The sequence below is a fragment of the Gymnodraco acuticeps genome, unplaced genomic scaffold (genome assembly GCF_902827175.1).
Source record: "Gymnodraco acuticeps unplaced genomic scaffold, fGymAcu1.1, whole genome shotgun sequence".
NCBI lineage: Eukaryota > Metazoa > Chordata > Actinopteri > Perciformes > Bathydraconidae > Gymnodraco > Gymnodraco acuticeps.
In genome coordinates, this window is record NW_022990158.1 from 1,622,089 (window position 1) to 1,640,761 (window position 18,673).

The 18,673-nt window shown below is 40.1% G+C and overlaps 2 protein-coding genes across 4 annotated transcripts in view; both read left to right on the forward strand.

The window, feature by feature from the left end:
- LOC117546962 (mitogen-activated protein kinase kinase kinase kinase 4-like) overlaps nt 1-6,567 on the forward strand; it is a 103,278-nt gene extending 96,711 nt beyond the window's left edge. For all 3 annotated transcript variants that reach the window (XM_034217400.1, XM_034217399.1, XM_034217401.1), the window contains 3 exons: nt 3-162; nt 1,026-1,165; nt 1,284-6,567. In XM_034217400.1, the coding sequence (XP_034073291.1) occupies nt 3-162; nt 1,026-1,165; nt 1,284-1,367 (384 nt within the window). In that variant the 3' untranslated portion in view covers nt 1,368-6,567. The remainder of the gene's footprint in view (nt 1-2; nt 163-1,025; nt 1,166-1,283) is intronic.
- A 1,678-nt stretch (nt 6,568-8,245) lies between these two features.
- The window catches only part of LOC117546982 (palladin-like), a 37,272-nt gene continuing 26,844 nt past the window's right edge, over nt 8,246-18,673 (forward strand). Inside the window, 1 exon segment of the mRNA XM_034217434.1 lies at nt 8,246-8,389. The gene's annotated coding sequence lies outside the window, so the exon portion shown is untranslated.

Below are 18,673 nucleotides of genomic sequence, written 5' to 3' on the forward strand. Positions count from 1 at the left end.
AGATCCAGGGCTCCATCCGTCCCCATGCCATCATCATCCTGCCGAACAGCGCCGGGACGGAGGTTCTTGTTTGTTACGAAGACGAGGGCGTCTACATCGACACCTACGGACGCATCACCAAGGATACGGTGCTGCAGTGGGGGGAGATGCCTGCGTCTGTCGGTGAGTTTCACTCACACACACACATCATTACAAGGATTGAAACATGCTCTTCAGTTACGGCTGGATGTGTTTTCAGTGGTTTGCTTTCTGAATAACGGATTTCAGGTCAGCAGATTCCCTGAGCGCTGAGAGCCGACCCTGAACCAGTTTCTGTGAGGACAGATTTGGGACACATGGGCTAAAAATAAGATGCTAGTGATTCTGTGTGTGTCTGTGCTGGTGTAGGAAATTACTTCACTCACAAACACACTAGGTTCAGGCGATATGGTAAAACTCTTCAACTGGCCAACAATCGGTAAATGCTGATTGATGCAGGCAGGTTTGAATAAAGTTAGATGAATGAAAAACAACCGTTGATTTGTTTGTGTCATTGATGGTCCGCTACAAATTATGTTATTCACCATGTCCGTTCTTTTCGACCTTCGCTGTGCAGCCCAAAATGTGTCACCATACTGATCTTAAGTTACGTTACCATACATGTCATTTTATTCCACGTGACTCACATCCACTTCAACACCATAGACATGCCTACAGGAGCAATTAATGCTCCAGTGTCTTGCTATAATTGCTGTTTTGTTACCAACTACAGTCCCGTTGGTGGCGTATGCACCTCTCACTTGTTTGCCATGAATAAGACGAAAAAGATAAGTAGATGTTTTGTGTGGGGTCATTTGCTTCTACCAACATGAATACCACTGTCTTTAAAATGAATACCAAGACAGCCAAATTGCGTTTGACTCATGGAGAGCAATGTAACGGGAAATGTGGAACGGTAACTGTTTTTGTTTGTGTTAGACGTATGTTGACTCTCAGTTGATAACCATGCTTCCTGTGTTTCTCTCTCCCTCTCTCTTTGTCTCCAGCCTACCTCCAGTCCAACCAGGTAATGGGCTGGGGAGAAAAGGCCATAGAGCTGAGGTCAGCAAACACTGGGAACCTGGAGGGAGTCTTCATGCACAAAAAGGCTCAAAAACTCAAGTTCCTGTGTGAGAGGAACGACAAGGTACAAATTCAACTCTATCTAGATATTTACCTCTCAATTATCTGCTTGAATCTACAACACAGTAAGACATGTATTTTTCAAAATATATTTTTTACATAATTCCTCTCTCTTGTTGCAGGTGTTCTTTGCCTCTGTGCAGTCAGGAGGCAGCAGTCAGATTTACTTCATGACTCTGGGACAGAATTCGCTGTTCAACTGGTAACGACTGGATCTGTAACTCTGGGATCGACTGGTGGTGTCTTCATTGTTCTGGCGATGCCTTCTTATTTTCGTGGTCGACTCATCTCTATGGATAGTTACACCATACAAAGATCAACAAATAGTCTTGGATCCATCTTTCTATTTTGTCTTGTGAATGGTGAGTTGATCCTATCTCTGGCGGTTCAAACACCGAAGGAATCCATCGCTCCATCTTCGAATACTGAAGCTTGAATCAGCTGCAGCCTCACAAATATCTGGATGTGAAATGTAACGAAAAACGCGCTTTAGTTCACTACCACCCCCTCATTTACGGAAGCATTACAAGGTACAACTAGCAACGTTAGCATCTGTGAAGTGAAGAGCAAACAAAACATTGTTCCCTGGAGTTTTTCCTTGAAGGATCTCTTAAATCAAGACCGTTTGATCCAAACCTACCTGGAAGCAAAACTGGCGGCTTGATTCTGTGGAGACGTCTCATGAACACCAGACCATCATTTTTTTCTCCTGGATCATTTAGCCATTTTCCCTTTTCTCTAAAGGCCTTCTTCATATCAGTTACTCTGCTTACTATGTGTACATCAGCTATTTGCTCCTATTTACTTGAACAACATCTCGCTGTGTAAATGGATCCAAACTCTTTTTCTTATCTCGTCTTCTACTCTGGTGTTCAGCTGTCAACATGTGTTAAAAGATGGAGTAAACTACAAGAACAAGTCCTTCATCACTCCACGGATATCATCATTCAAAGACTAAATTGGGACCAACATTTGGACAACTATTGTCATTCCAGTTTTGTTGACACTGCTTGCTGTTTTTTTACAGTTTTTCACCAGGATTACAGAAAAACTATTGGCCCAATTTTCATGAAACTTGGGTGAAGCATGTGACAAGGTAGAACATATTTAAATATGTAGTGGATTAAATATAAAAGGGCGGATACACACATTATTGTTAACTGTTTGATCAAATTCCAGGTCCATGAACCAATGTAGTTCTGATAACTCAGCAGTATTATTTATGAAGGCCTTCAGTCATGTTTTCTTTTTTCCTCGCTAGAAGCGGATATCAAGGACCCAAACAAATTAGTCCTGAATCTGTGATTTCCATATCCTTTTATTAGACGGTATTATATTATGCACTACCAACTGATATATTATTCAAGGAAGTTTCCTTCTCTCTTGTCTGAGGTGACAGTAAGTCAGTATAACACCCCACACAGCATAGATTCAATCCTTTCATTTGAACTGAATCCATCGTTTTTAATATTCAGGATTAAATTACTGTTTTGAAGACGTAATTCAGTAACTTTTGATTATGTTCTATTGCCAAAAAGACAAGATTTATTTAAAACCGTTATGATTTCCAAAATGTCCCCAAAAGATTATCTAACGAATTATTCTGCTTCCTTTTTTCTGCAATCATTATGTGTTTGCGTGTAGCTTTTTAAATACAAAATGTTGAACTGCGCTCAAATGAAGTCACATGCAATTGAATTAGAAGGGTGAATTGGCAGCAATCTAACAACAAAATGAAGTCATAAAATGTAACGGCAGACATTGAAGTATTCTTTAAAACCACAGGAGAAGCTTCAAATGTATTAGGAAAGACATCTGGTGATGATGCAGGTATGTTTTTTGTAACATAAACCCAATACAGTGTCTCACCAGTTTAAGCATTCCCTCCACCTCAGTCATGGACCATATCATTTTAGTTTAATTATTCCATAATAAGGACCTAAATAGCCTTGTACTCAACACAAGTATAATTACAAATCTATTCCGCAGGAACAGGCTATTATCTTTTTTTCTGCATCTCTTTTTGTACAGCGTCGGATGTATATATTCTTGTAAGATACACCTTTTTCTAAATATTTTATAATTGACAAGCCATCTTTATGTATGTGTACAGAATTATGATCAGGCTTATGAATGTTATTTCCACACCCTTTTGAAAGTTCAGGAGCCACTGACAGTGAACTTGAAGGCTCTTGGTCGAAGATCAAATATTGTGTCTTGTGAATTTTGTTTTGTGGTCGATTTTGTACTCAGTGGTGAAATTGAAAGCCATTATGTAGTCTATATTGAAGAAATAACTGAGGCTTTGGATCAGTTTTTCTTACACTATCCAACATGGGACGCACACCTGTTTCTGATGGGTTATTTTGAGGTGTTTTTGTTGAGCCTGGATCCAATGAGCTGGGCCTGTAGAGTATCTGTTCTTTATTTTTACTGTCATTTACACAGTGAAATACCAATGATGAAATATTGACTTCTGTATAAAATACCTAACAAATCCCAACTGACTATTTGGTATTAAGAGATTATCTATGATTTAAAAGTTAGAGATAGGCCAATGTTATTATACTGTAAAAAAAGATATGAACTAGACCAATCAGACGTGTGGAGGCCTGAAGAATCTCCCAGAAATGATGTGTCTCTCGCAAATTGAAACAGAAATAAATGCAATTGAAATGTTCTACTTTTCATTTAAAAGAAACCTTGTATGTTTGCTTTGGACAGAAGAAATAATTGGTGTTACCTTCAAATGTGAATTTGTAATTTGTCCATGTTCCATATAGGCCTACCCTCCTTCGTCCGATTTTGCCCAAATGGCTAACTTTGTTATTCTTATCCTCTATATTATATTTACTCTTGAATGTTGAGGCTATTATATTCGTTGAGTTTTCATTATTGACTTGATATAAATATTGCAGCTGGTTCTGTGATAATATTTTAAACTGGAAAATGAACTTTCTGATAATTACTGTCGCATTGCTAAGTTGTTCATACAGGAAACTACCGCCGCCGGACCAGATAGCTAGCTAACATGGCTACAGTTCATGGAAATACAGGACTATGAACCAATCTAAACACAATTGCTAGCTAACAGCTGTTTAACATTTCAGGACCAAGCTAGCTATAGCTGCAGTAGATGTTCAACATTGTTAGCTAACAGCTAACTAGCGTATGTAGTAGAGAGGGTTGGCTAGCAGCAGCACTTTTTCTCTTCATACACAGTTACTTAGCTGTGCAGTTTCCACATGAGATTAAAAGAAATGCACAAACTGTATTTCACACACTATAATTCAAATGATATGAAGTAAGAAGAATTTGTGTGGACATTAGTTCACGAACACTGGTGACCGTGTGGTGCTAGAGTCCAAATGACTCCTTACATTTATCAGCCTTTTGTTTAAACTCTCTTCTTTCCCAGCAAGTTTGTGTGAATTCAATCACAGATCCTTTGCTTTTTTAGGCAATAATGTAAATGTTTTAGTACCATTGGTTGACCATTGTTATGCAATCATATAACCATGAGAGATTCGATCAGATGGGTTTTAATTTGGCTAATGTATGAATTCAGTCGTGTAGAAATTGATACTTGGAAGTTCAAAGACAGGTTACAATCCTTATACGGTTACGTTTTAGCTCAGTACAAACGTTGTATTTTTGTATTTTGAAGGCATTTTTTTGGTATAATCTTTTTATGGTTTTACCAAAAATATATTACTTTCATGTTCCATTCAACATCATGCATTATCTGCATCGTTCTTCATCCTTCTTTAAAAAACAACTTTTCTGCTAAGCTATCCAGAGTCAGTGTCACACCTAATCTATTTGTCACCTAAAGTTACCGTTTGGAGACACAATGAGAACATTTGAGTGGGTTATTGGAAAACCGACTTCTCTGTCTTCTCCTGTGCTGAACATTTGAGCCAAGCTGCACTAATGATCTAGCTCGGTGACTCCCGCCTACTCCTTCCACTGGTTGATGGTGTTTCAGGTCCGCTGTGACTCACATCTCCAACTCTCCCACTGACTCTCTTGCATTCCCTGTTTCTCACGCTAACATCTCTCATCATTCTTTAGCTTTTCCTTTTCTTCTTCTCACATGTCAGATCTAAATCCACACCAAATATTAGTCACACCAGATTAAGAAAAGCTGTAGAGACATTTAAGTATTGGAGGGATAAAGGATGTGTTTTACTTCTAATTAATTAGAAAAATAATGGGTTATTTTTGCTATCAACAAATAACATTATTTTGCGCTGCACTGACTGTGTACAAGCTGAGCAGTTTAGAGAAAGTGTGGGAGGGTGTGATGTTGATGATGGCAACAGGTGTTCAGTTAGCAGGAATTCCTTCCCCAGGGGAGAAAGGACAGAGTTAGAGGAAGTAGATGGTGGTTTGAGTCAGGTGTCAGCTAACAGAAAGATATGGATGTTGCTTTTTAGATACATGTTTTGCTGTTGCCTACACAACTTGAAAAACGTGTTCAAAGCAATTCATCACCTCTGCCGAACCATTTGTGTTTTAGGGTTGGTTGTTTGCTTGTCTGCAGGATTATGGAAAAAGTACTTACCAGATTGTCATGAAACTTGGTGGAAGACAGTAGCATTGGGCGAAGAAGAACCCATTAAAGGTTGGAGCAGATCCAAATCCCGTGGAGGATAAACACATTTCTTTTTTTGTTTTCCTTGCTACTTGTGAATTGACAATGGCAAAGGTCAAGGCCAACCTGCTTAGGCCAATGTATTCTAAAATGTAATACTTCCTTTTCCAGTGCTACACCTTTCCACTAAATATCAGGAAGATTGGGCCAGCAATTCCTGCTTACAAAAAAAATATTCCTACCTGAAAACATGAGCTGTTTTGCGGAGGTATAACGGTGCCACTGTTACGAGGAGCCAAAATGTGGATTTAGAATTTGAAGTGATCGTTGGTTATGATGAGTTGAAAGAGGAATAGGAAGTAAGGATATGAAGGAGAGAGACTTATTATACACTTTTTAGGTGTGGATTTCTGCCTTCTTTGTTTCATCCATTGGCCAAATTGCTCTTTCTGATAGAACCAGTAGGTCCATGGTTATATATGGTAATATATTATAAGGATGGTGGACAAACTCAGTAACGATTTAAAATAGAAACAGCTTGCAATGTGTCGTTTTATACGTCAATTGACACACAGGACAGCTGTGTTTCTTATAAGTTGTAAAGAAATCAAATATATTAAATACATATATATTTAAGAATATACATTCCCCTTAACTATTTCATTTACTTTCCGTTCAAAATGTTTTTTTGTTTTTTGCACTGGACCCATGTCTGGTGCATTATACACTGTAACTCCTGCTTTGAAATCAATCTTGTGTTTCTATGTAAAGAGGCAAAAGACAGACAACAATAAATATATTAAATGGTGTGTCGTCGTCAATTACTTTTCTGTATATCTACAACTTACTTAGAAACCTTTATTTCACTTGACAAGTTTGTTCACCTCAACACAGGACCAATTGGACGTCGCCCTGTACGCAGCACAGACATTTCAGAATAAGAGTCTTAACCATGTCAAAAAAAAATCCCAGGTCCCCGGAAATGTCTCGATTTTCAAAATAACAGCTGTAAAATGGTAACAGGTGGCAGGATTGTGGTGTGCTGAAAACATTCAAAATGAAGTTGAGTTTCTTTCTGCTTTGTTAACCTTTTGTCTTCCCTTTTTAATTATTTTACTTTTCAATCATTTACATATGTCCAGGGTTGAGCAACTTCTTTTCAGGAAAAGCATTCTCTAGTTGTGTCTGCTATTTTGTCATGTGTTCTTGAGGCATGCTCGAGTGTGTAAATGGATGCAACTTAGCAACTAAATTGGTCTCTGCCTTACTTAGGGTTAGGTCAAGCTCCAGTTCAGGCTTGGGTTAAGGTCAGGGTTAGGCATGCATCAGTTAAGAGAAGGTCGACGCACTGAAGGAAATGGTTGCCAAACCCTAGAGAATACTGAATTTGCTATGGACATTGTTACCTTTCACCACTACCTCATGGTTCTGTCTGTGTGCTCCTCTCTGTTTAAGATTCACTCTCTTTCAGGCTCTGTGTCTCTCTTCCTCTCTCTCATTTACAGAGGTCTCATCTCATGTGTCCACTGAAGACTCACTGGCACCAGGCGCAGGTTTCCTGGCTCCTGGCTCACACTCTTGGATGAAGTATGTTCCACGAGCCTATGGGTGCCACACATCAGCCACACTTTTATGTTTATGAAATGGTCTAAAACATGTTTTTTGTAATCCCTTCAAGAATGAAAAGTCTAACAGATGATCTCTTTGTCTTTTACACTTCCCCCTGGTTGATTAAGATTGATATTAGCTAACATGTGAACAAACATGCGCTTCAACTGAAGAAAGGGCACTATAATTGGTGCCAATGGTATGAAATCTAAACTTCCTGTCTTCTAAATGGGCACAGTGTAATGTATTTACATTTTATTTAGCATGACTTGGTACCTAGATATGCTTATTACACAACTAAAGTATACCTGTATAGGATTACCAATATAAGTAAACTAGGGCTCTTGCTAATGTAAATTGATATTAGCTTAACCTGTTGATACTGTTTGATTATCCTTAACACTCTCTTGCTAGGGCTCAAGAGTGTGTTGCTAAAAAGTCAAAACAGACCAATGGTCTTGAAAAAAGTGATTTTTCTCCTGATTTATCCAAAAGCATGAATCTTAATATATGTTTACTTTCACTTCTCTAATCAGAGTTAATAGTCTCAGACCTTCTATAGTCTCCTAAAGAGGCTTAGCTGTGGTGAACCCATACAGAAACTGAAAATTGAGTTTCGTTGCTGAATCTCTTTTGTAAAACGCCCAGAGGTAAACCTTTTAGATTTCAACCTGTTGCCTTTGGTTTGGAGTTCCGCCCTGCGATGTGTTTGTCAGTGTTGACGAACACTATACTCCGCTCTAAATTTGCCCCTTTAGTACTTCTCCGACTGAACTCACCCCCCAACCCCCCCAGCCTCCGATATCCCCCCTAACCCCATTCCACCACCACAACCCCCCTCAACACACACACATGTCCCCATCTGTGTGTAAATGTGTGTGTCAGCTCGCCCAGAGTCAGGAGCGACAGGCCATGACTGGCAGCACCACAGTCACATAGCAAGTTAGCATTGGGATCATTAACACTTCTGCTGGATCAATACATTTGTTGTTGTTTTCTAGTTGCTGGGAAAAGACCAAGCAGGTAAGGAGAATCATATTTTGGTTGACCTTTTCTACAGGTGGCAAATGCAGTGAGTTAAAGAGGCATTTGGGCCTTTTTTGCTTCGTATCAACACTAGAATTGCAATATTTGATACAATCACACTGAGATTTATTCACTCTAGGCTGAAGACACCTGTCTAAATCATGACAAATATTTCGTATTTCTTACATAAATCTTCAAAGAAACTACACATTTGAGCAAGCACGAAAATGCACCAATGGCACGTCCTGTGTCATGATTCAGACATAGCTCGTGATAGAAACTGCTCTGGTAAACAAATAATCAAATGTTGTAATTCACTTGGTCGAGGGCCACAAGGTCCCTCATACTGCATGTTATTGATACTGGTGAATGAGTCTGCAGTCAGAAAGAAGAGGACAGCTGGAATGATCAGTCTGGAGCTATTTGTATATGCTGTGTCATGTGTCCTTTTACCGGAATAAAATTGGAGTGGAAGACATTTTCAGAAATTCGATATATGTAAAGAAGGAAATTTGCAAATACGAAAATTAAAATAACAGATTTTCTGTCCACTAGATGGTGAGGTAGAGTTTTTCTAATGAGGTCAGCAGTATTTGGTTGAAGGTGGTCTAAACAAAGATTGGGACACTGGAAAAGAAAATCACAAATGCACTCAAAATCATGATGACTGATTTAGCAGGTAAAAAAAGTTAGTAAATATGGAGCTGATTAGTATTAATTTGTATACTGTTGGAAATATGTCATCCATCTTATTTCTATGTCTATCCATCTAGCCATTTAGCTTTTCTTTCAGTCATTGTGCTATGTCAATCCGTTACATCCTCTTTGAGTTATTAAAGGATAGAAGTGCCCCTTAGTATGTCATCTAAGTTATAGCCAGCAGGGTGAGGCAATACAATACCTACTGAGTGGGTGGGGGTGGTGGGGGGGATTCACCATGCAAGCCTGGCATGCCTGTATGACGCAGAGTTCAGTCACTGACCCCAGTCACTGACCCGTGATTGGCTGACGGAGAGATCAGGTGTTTAGGTCTAGGCTAAATCGGTCCAAGCAGACAAGTTGAGGAGTTAGGAGAATTGGAGAGATGGAGGTGGAGGGGAAAGAGCGTTTCAGAATGATTCAACTGAGGAAATGTAAAAATACGCTTACATCAAGTAAGAGGGATTCCTCTCCTCTGCATAAAAGTCTCTTTATTTACCTTAGAAATACAATTTAGAACCAAAATGTAAACTGCAGCAATATGTGAATCTGAAATCAAAAGTGGGGCCTGTAAAGAAAGGCTGTCGCCATCTTGGGTTTTGGAAACAGAAGTGACACAAGAGGGTGAAGTTTAATACACCCAAACACTGACTGAAACGGTAATTTATTGTATATTTTTCTCTAAGTGAGACCATAGTTCACATTGTGAATACAGCAACACATAAATTCATATCATGCTGTGTTGTAGAAGCCTTTAACTAGTGATTGAGTCCATAAACTCATTAGAAAAATGTTTAATAAATCAATCATTCAAGTGAGACAATCGGCCATCTTGTTGCTACCAGTAGAGTGGCCCCTTGTGGGATATTACAGACAATGCAGGTTTGAAGCTGTTCTGCATGGGCTTCGACCTGGAGGTTTCCGGTTGGTATGAAGAACATCTATCTAAAGACCAGATTAAAGTTACCAAGGTATCGCTGAAGGGAAAGAAATGTTAGTCTGTGCATCACTTTGGTCCAGACTCCAGGTGGAACAAATAAAACGTAATCTCCTCTAAAGTAACAGACAGAGAATCAGCACTTGTGAAACAGGGCTGAAACAGAGGGGTTTATGGGATACTACAATGATCTGTTTGGTATTTTGAGCCAAACTCTTCAGAGCCATGTTTTGTATATAACTGAGAACTATATTATATTGCAACACAGACCCCGGCCACACGAGGACGAAAACGGCTAAACGCATAGGATTAACGCATCCGGATAGTGTCTGCCCACACGAGACCGCTCCGTTTAGCTCCAACCGCTGGAGAAGCTGCAGTACATATGCAGGAGCCTGTACGTGGCGCTGTAACTTCCTCCACAAAAGCAGCGAAGAAGCATGGTTGTCATGGTTGCCCTTCTGTTTATTCTCCGCGGTGGGGGCCGAGGGAACCGGGCAGAGTTTTTTGCCAGTCAACGTGTATTAAAGTTTAAATCTTCCGACTAAATTATAAAAGTGCCGGTCAAAGGTCTTCTTTGTTATTTATTGAGCTTTAAAACAAATGAATAACGAATCTATATATTATAATAATAAAATACACGGAGCCTCTCTTTTTCCTCCCTCTCTTCGGACAGCGCGCCAGTGTCTGTTTCATGCAGCAGCTGATCCAGTAATGAGTGACTCGGCCGACAGTAAAAATAAACATATTTATATCTAGTTTAGGTAGTTTGAGAGGTGTCTCCGTCCTGTCAGATTAGACTTCACTCGCGTTTATGTCCATATTGAGAGAAAGATAAATAATCTGAATTCAGTGTGCAGTTTACTTTGAGGCGGGGGTGAGCAGCAGAGGTGGGGAGAGGTGGGGCTATTGCCTCATCATTATCAGAAAATGATCGTATAGGGCGTACACACGGAGCCGTTGGACCCCCCGGAGCGTTGCATATGCCGTTCTATCCACCTTGGGACCCGTTATCGTTTCCTCAGTCGCTTAGTGCCGTATTCGGTCGTCCTCGTATGGCCGAATGGTCTATATGACACTAAACAGTAACGCAAACGGCCGTTTTCGTCCTCGTGTGGCCGGGGCAACAGTCTCACTCCCTGATAGTCCAATAGCAACGCTTGGTCAGGGTCCTTTGGCGTGCAGTTGTGACGCGCCGAGTCTCCTTCAGGTTTTTCGAGCAAAGCGCATGGTGTAGTCCCAAACGATAGCTGAGGATTCTGGGTAGTGTAGTGTCTTCTGCCATCCTAAACTCTGAAAAAATATTTGTTTCTCCAAATCGAAGGGGAAAAACACAAAAGCATTGTACACAATTTAAACCAATCAATGTTGTGTAATTAACAAGGATAATCTGGTGTTTTTAGTCGATGAGTAGTGCAGATATCACTGTAAAATCAATCGACTGTAAGGAGAATACTTACTTCCGGGTGTAAAATCCTCCGTTATCCAATGGGAATGGACGCTCACATTGCCTTTAACTGCCGCCGACATGGACCGATGCGGTGCTTCCCTGAGCGCCAAATACCGCCGCCGATGGGAATACATTGCAATCAGTTGAAAGCTCTTTGCGTCCGTTTATGAAGCCGAAGGAGACTCGGCTCGTCACAACTGCACGCCAAAGGACCCTGACCAAGCGTTGCTATTGGACTATCAGGGAGTGAGAGTGTGTTGTATCTTGATGAAAAAGAATATAATAGGGGACCTTTAAAGGAGGGTAGAGCTTGCTATTTATGTCATTATTAGGTAATGAAGTGCTTACATTAAAAACGTATCAGGCAGTTAAATGTTTAATGTTACTAAAATTACACATTTTATTTTCATTTCAAATAAACTCTTCCCAATTATTCCAATTTTGTACAACCCAGAAATTCTTTATACACAGTGCATAGGTCTGCTGAACATGCGGAAACGTAAAATGTGTCAAAGGGCAATACATAAAGGAGTAATAAAGTAAAACAACAGAAGAATATGTATTAGATATTTACATGCATAAGGCTGCTGTCACTGGAAAACAGTTTCACATTGTGCATGTATTTGTTCACTGGATAAAAGCTTCCTGCAGTTTCTGATTTTATTGTTCCATGGATTTATTCTGTTGATCAAAGAAGAGTGCACAGATGTATGGAATAAATGCTCACTGCTATATTTCCACACTAGCTCTGCTGCTAGAATATAGTGCAGTGCTGCTGCTGCTGCTGCTGCTGCTGCTGCTGGCTAAACCTGTCCTGAGGACCCACGGTGCTGTATGCAGCTGGAATTACACAGTGGGTGGTTTGTTTAAATGTAACAAGGTGGATTGTGGGTAGGCGGGTAGATTGTGGGTCCTACTGTTTCCCACCTAAAGCTTGACTTCATCGGCCATAATCTATGTCAGAAACTGTCAGTAGAATTCAGGACATTTTAGGCATTAGAAAAGACTCAAGTAAAGAACCTCCAAATTGTACTGTATGCATAACAAGCTATATGTATGGATTGATTACACAAACCAAAATAATTCAGGCAAGATGAGATTTATATGGCAACGGCTGACTCATGAATCATCTTGCAGTATTTTCCTCAATCTCTCCTCCAATCCTCCATCAACACTGTCAGATCCTGAACAATATATTGTGTACAGTAGAAACTGAATGATGATGCTCTCCATTGTGACTCATCCTCAACTTCCCTACTGAGAGCAGGTGGATCTGCCTTCAGAAACAGTCAACTGAGAAGTGCAGGGGTGATGAACATTGTTGTTAAAAATATCCGCCCTTATTCTTTAGTGAGATATAAAGTTATGCGCCTTAGATCAAAAAAGAGTCTACTGCAATAGCACAACATCTGCTCATTCACGCAAGCTGGATTTGTTTTGCACCATCACAGGCACAACATTTTAGAATGTAAACTGAAGTCAAAAGGATCCATTCAAATCCTGGAATTTCACCTATGCACTTCTTGATTTTTTAACAGTATCGTATTTCTCTTCAAAAACAAGCTAAATATACTCTCTATTTACGAGCACGGGAAAATCAAAACTATTTAAGAAATAAACATTGATGCTTTGACTCCGAAACAGAACATGGAGTAGTGGTACACTTCAGCCTCTTGTGGTCAGAATAAGTATTACAACAACACACTTTGGATCATGATAAAATCCATTTTTACCTGTTCCTAAATCATTAACATGAGAGAAAACACTTTAGACCGGACTTATAAATGACTCCACCAGAATTATTTTCTCACTGCCTTTCAGGGCTTCTGTTTGACATTCATAGAGCATAAAGGTCCTGCTCATTTGAAACCAGAGGCATGTACTATGAATCCAGTTCAACATACCCTGGATATGTTTGAGTTATCTGGCTTAACTAACCCAAAACAAACGCGATCTCGCTAAGCGGCCCTACGACGCTGGTTATCAACTCGGTAACTCAAGCCAGGGCTGAGAGCGCGTTCACATGAAAGGGGCGGGGTTAGCAACATTTGACCAATCACAAACATGGACAAGCGTACTGACAGCGTAGCGTCATACTTCCTGAATGAAAAGTGAACTATAATATTAGACAAATATGAAGAAGTTCAACTTTAAACATCCATGACTTAAACACTTTATCCAGGATAAAAGCCACATAGCTGCACCTGCAAGGTGAATACAGCTGGTAACAGAACAAGTGTTTGAATGCGTACATTAACAGGTTTATGATATCACTGCCCCGTCTAAGACACGAGTGGATCTGACTTCAATTACATTTGACTCGAGTGTTTCGTCAACTTAATGTGTTGCTTAAAGCAGTGCTTCTCAAACTTTGTTCAGTAATGTACCCCCTTTGAAACATTTTCTCAGCCAAGTACCCCCAAAAAAATTGATAGAAAAAGCCTATATATATATATATATATATAATTACAATATAGTAATGTCTCCTTCATGCATGATTTACAACAAACTAAGGATATTTTCATCGTTATGCATGAGACATTTAAAACAGATTGTTAAGTAATATATGTTTAACAAACCAATGAACAAAATGATATATTATGCAAAAACTATAAAATACAATACAGAAATATTATAATAAAATCCACTGTGGTGCCTGATGTGCAACTATACCATCCGAAACCCCATGCATATACAAGAAAACAGCATTCAATTAGCAGTCTCTAATGGAGCGACCACAATGCATGAAAGGGTTAAAAAAAAAAACGTTGTAACTGAAAACAAATGTGCAATTATAAACAAACCATGTAATAACACTGCAATCACACTATTTAGGAGTTTTAGGTCCGATGCCTGCAGTGCTTTGGCTGATGTTGTGGAGGCTTTTCGCATCATCTCTTGCAAGGATCTGTACTCAGCAAGTTTTCTCTTGAAACATTCCGGTGGCTTACAAACATGACACAGGTGTTTGGTGCTGAGATGTCTCTGGAGGTGCGCTGGTTTCATCGAGCTGCTAGTTTCTCCCCACAGAAAAAACACAATACCTGGGGCGGGTTGCCGTTTGTTGACTTGAATCCCATCAAAGCATACGCCTCCTGATATTGCAACCCAGGCTCACGGCATTTCTTGTTATAGTCACGAAATTAATTTAATCTATTGATTCGTGTTCACCAACACGATTTTCTCCTTTTTTTCGTGTCACACAGAACGATTTTAAAAGCAATGTATTTATATTGGTAGTATGTTTCGTGCCTGCACCACGTCTTTTTGTCCGGTCGGGTCTTGGAATACCAGAAGCTGTGTGGTTCATAAAAACATGTTCTTTCTCAATATCTTACCCTAAGCCTAACCATCCCTTTTATTTTAAATTGTATAATGTCGGAGTTTTTTTTGCCATCCGTGAGGATGGATGCCTCAGAATACTGAAATCTGTATTTTTTGTCATCTTTTTTTCCTTCTAATTTGTTATTATTTGGTGCAGGCACGAAACATACTACCAATAGAAATACATTGCTTCTAAAATCCTTCTGTGTCAGAATACTGAAATCTGTATTTTTTGTAATCTCTTTTTCCTTCTAATTTGCTATTATTTACATTACTTTTAAAATCGTTCTGTGTGACACAAAAAAAATGGCAAAATAGATTCGCCATTTCAATAGATTAATTTCGTGACTATAACACAAAATGCCGTGAGACTGTGTTGGATATTGACGGCATTTTGTTGGCTCAATTTTGGCTCTCTTTTTTTCTCCGTTGTCCACGTTCCCTGCTGTAAACCACGATTCCATTTCAATGTCTATTTGTTATAATATAATATTGCAACTGGCTTTCCGCTCAGCGTGGTTCCAGGCTAGAACCTGATTTAGCTCTGGTTCTTCCTGTTTCCACCGCAGCGCAGCCGGCTCTCAGTACCGAAACCCGGTTCTTAGCTGGCCCCACTCGGCTGCCCGGCAAGAACCAATACGCTTACGTCGGAGGGTGGCGAGATTAACCTGAGCAATAACAGTTAATGGCGAGTACGGCATTAAAAGTTGTAACAAGCAATAGCGCTGAGCAAAGTGACTAGAACGCAACCACACACTAAGAAGAACCAGTTAAGCACCAGAAAAGCACAAGAACGGATCTTGAACCCTTGGTGGTTCTAGGAATATTTACTATAAAATTGTATTTTCTATTTAACTTATTGTACTATGATTATTTTTGTAATCATGCGTGGTATTTTTTTAATTAGCCTTTATTTATTTTTTATCTCCCGTACCCCCTGCAGTACCCCAACGTACCCCCAGGGGTCCGCATATCCCCATTTGAGAATCACTGGCTTAAAGTAATACTTCTGCATACAGTATGTGACAATGTAAGTGTTGCACGGCCAGATACGGCTCAAGAAGCTGACTCAGATAAGGAAATATATGATACATTATGATGTGATATGAATGATAATGACACATCGACGTCTGCACTCACAGTGCCGCGGACGTAATGTTACTTTGATCCGGTTACTTATGTTGTGGCAGATAGGTCTATTTAAGTAAGCTTTCTCAATGCTAATGTTATAATAGTCAGATTGCTCTGAAGTTGGGAGGTGATATTCTATTAATTTTCACATTCACACTGTTGATTTTTGCCGGCCGTCTTTCCTGCAACGGCAGTTTTTCTGTATTTCCTTTCTCCTGTAATGTGACTTGATAGCTTTAAACTCTGCACACTGAGCTCTGATTGGTCAGCAGGCGGTGCTTTCACTGAGTTGATCTCTTATCCTGGAACCAAACCTGCGCCGTTCAGCATAAGTTACCATGGAGATCTACCCCGGCCGGTAAGAAGAGAACCAGCGTCATAGGACCGGAAACCCAGAGTTAACCCTGAAGTTACCTCGCTAATGGCATATTTCCACTGCAGCGGGGTAGCCCCGTTTAAGCGTCCCTAAGCGTCCTCGCTCAGGCCTCGGGCTGCCTCGCTGGCCGTCCGAGGCCGTGGCGCATTTCCATTACAGTTTAGGACCTGGGGTAGCAACGCAGTGTAGGCGGGGCGATCGGCTTTTTTTTTCACATTTCGAGTTGTTCCGTCGAGCTCCCGCTGGATTTTATCATCCCCAATGAGATGTAGGAACGTCATCACCTCCTCGGTCGACCACGGTGTGCTTTTCTTTGACGTTGCCATTTTTGTAGCTCCTCCGTTTACAAAAATGCTGTGTATAAAAATGCTGCAAGCTTGCTTCTAGATATATATGCGACGCTAGGTATGATCTCGCGCACGATCTTGTGACGATTCTCTCTGACCAATCAGCAGTCGAGAGTGTTGACGTCACTAGTTCAGCCCTGGCCCCATAAAATCGTGGTTCTATCAGGCCCTGGCCCTGGTGCGGAAAAAGAGGGAAAAAGTACCCGCTAGCCGGTGCTATGCTATATGGAAAGGCCACCAAAAACTGGCCTGGCCGCTTGAGGACGATTAAGGACGCTTAAACGGGGCTACCCGCTGCAGTGGAAATGCGCCATAAGCAAAAATCCAGCTTCGTAGTACAGGCCTCTGCCAGAGGCTGCGTATTTTCAAATTCTAGCACACTTGAGCTGGTTTCTCCATTCTTACCTACCCTACCTTTAATGTTCCCACCCAGGCAAATATAAACCCTGCAGTCTATGATGGGAAGTATTCCTGGTGTAAATCTGTTAGTACAATGTGTTTCTTAAATGATATATGAAGATCCCACACATGAGTTCAGGTCACTGGTGGAGTTTATTGGGTCAGACATGACTACAGTCACTTTGGTCCCTGCAGGAGAGAGAGGGCTTCCACTTCATATATTTGAAAATTAAAGTACTATTATCATGGTTCTTTTTTATAAATGTATATTTATTTGTATCATAAATTATATCTTTATTAATATGAATTATCAGGTAATGTTGTTACATTTTAAATAAATGTAACACATGAATTTGGGGGAGGGCCATTGTAAGTACACACAAATATTAAAGTAATACATTTACGAGGATATTCTCTGAGATCAAAGGGGTATAATTATTTATATAAGAAAAAACGTTTTTTGTTTATTTGGTCAAGAGACCCTAACCCTCCCTTCAGTCTCCCCCTTTCAACTCGACAAATATCCAATAAGGGCACGCTGGTCCAAAAGTACCTTTAAAAAAATAGACCCTTATGATGTCACAATTATATCATCCAGGTTTTCTCTGTTTCTGATTAAGAAACAAATATTTACCACAAAACCTGCATTACCAACTGGAAGCATGGAACTATTGAGTTGTATTATAGGAAATGTAGGATCCAATGTTTTAGGAGCTATACAAAAGACTTAAAGTCAGACAGAAAATGAACTATTAAAGAAATAACCTTTAATTTGAACATTAACTGCACTACTTTCATTTTATATTATAAAGATGGTATGCTTGTTCGGTTTGTTGTTGAAACTGTCCAGCACTTCCTGAATGTCTCCATCATCATCTGCAGATTGTTGCCGCTGCCATAAATCCTTTGGTTATGTAACCGAGAGACAATTGATACGAGGGCTTCAGCAGCAGCTGTTGTTTTATCAACAGGAGGCTTTAGGGAACACACAGACACACGGTGACGTACACATGGATATTGAACATGCTGTGGCTCTTTTTTTCTCAAACTGAGATCTCCTGTTTCAGCCAGTCTATGTTTATGTAAGTGTTGAGATAAAATGGTCAAGTAAAGAGCAAAAACTAAAATAAGCATTTGGATAAGAGAGTATGAAAGAGTGTAACCCTCCACTGTTTGTCTGTAAGTGTCTCGTTAATGGAGACAGAGATTTATCTCAGGTCAGAGAGTCTCTGCAGTGCTCAGGAGGTGCCACGGTTTAATTTAGCCTGAAACCTGACCCCGGCCTCCTCTGTCAGCTCCTTCTCTGGGCCCAGAGCCACCAGGAGCAGCAGGCTGGGGTCTGTGGGGTCTGCATGGTGTGTGTGAAATGAATGATTTTTCTGCAATAACCCACACTATAGCTACACAAAGTGAGACCATGACGGTCAGAATCAGTGTTCCGGTGCAGAGCAAGTTATGCATGTGTTGGCAATAAAAGAGTACCCAGTGTCAGGATCTGTTGCATAATGCACAGTTAAAATGTTGGTTCACACACTAATGATCAGAAAGTTCACATAACAGGGACGTTCTAGGTGTGCACGTGTGTTTAAGTGCACCTGAATATACATTTGTTCGTCAT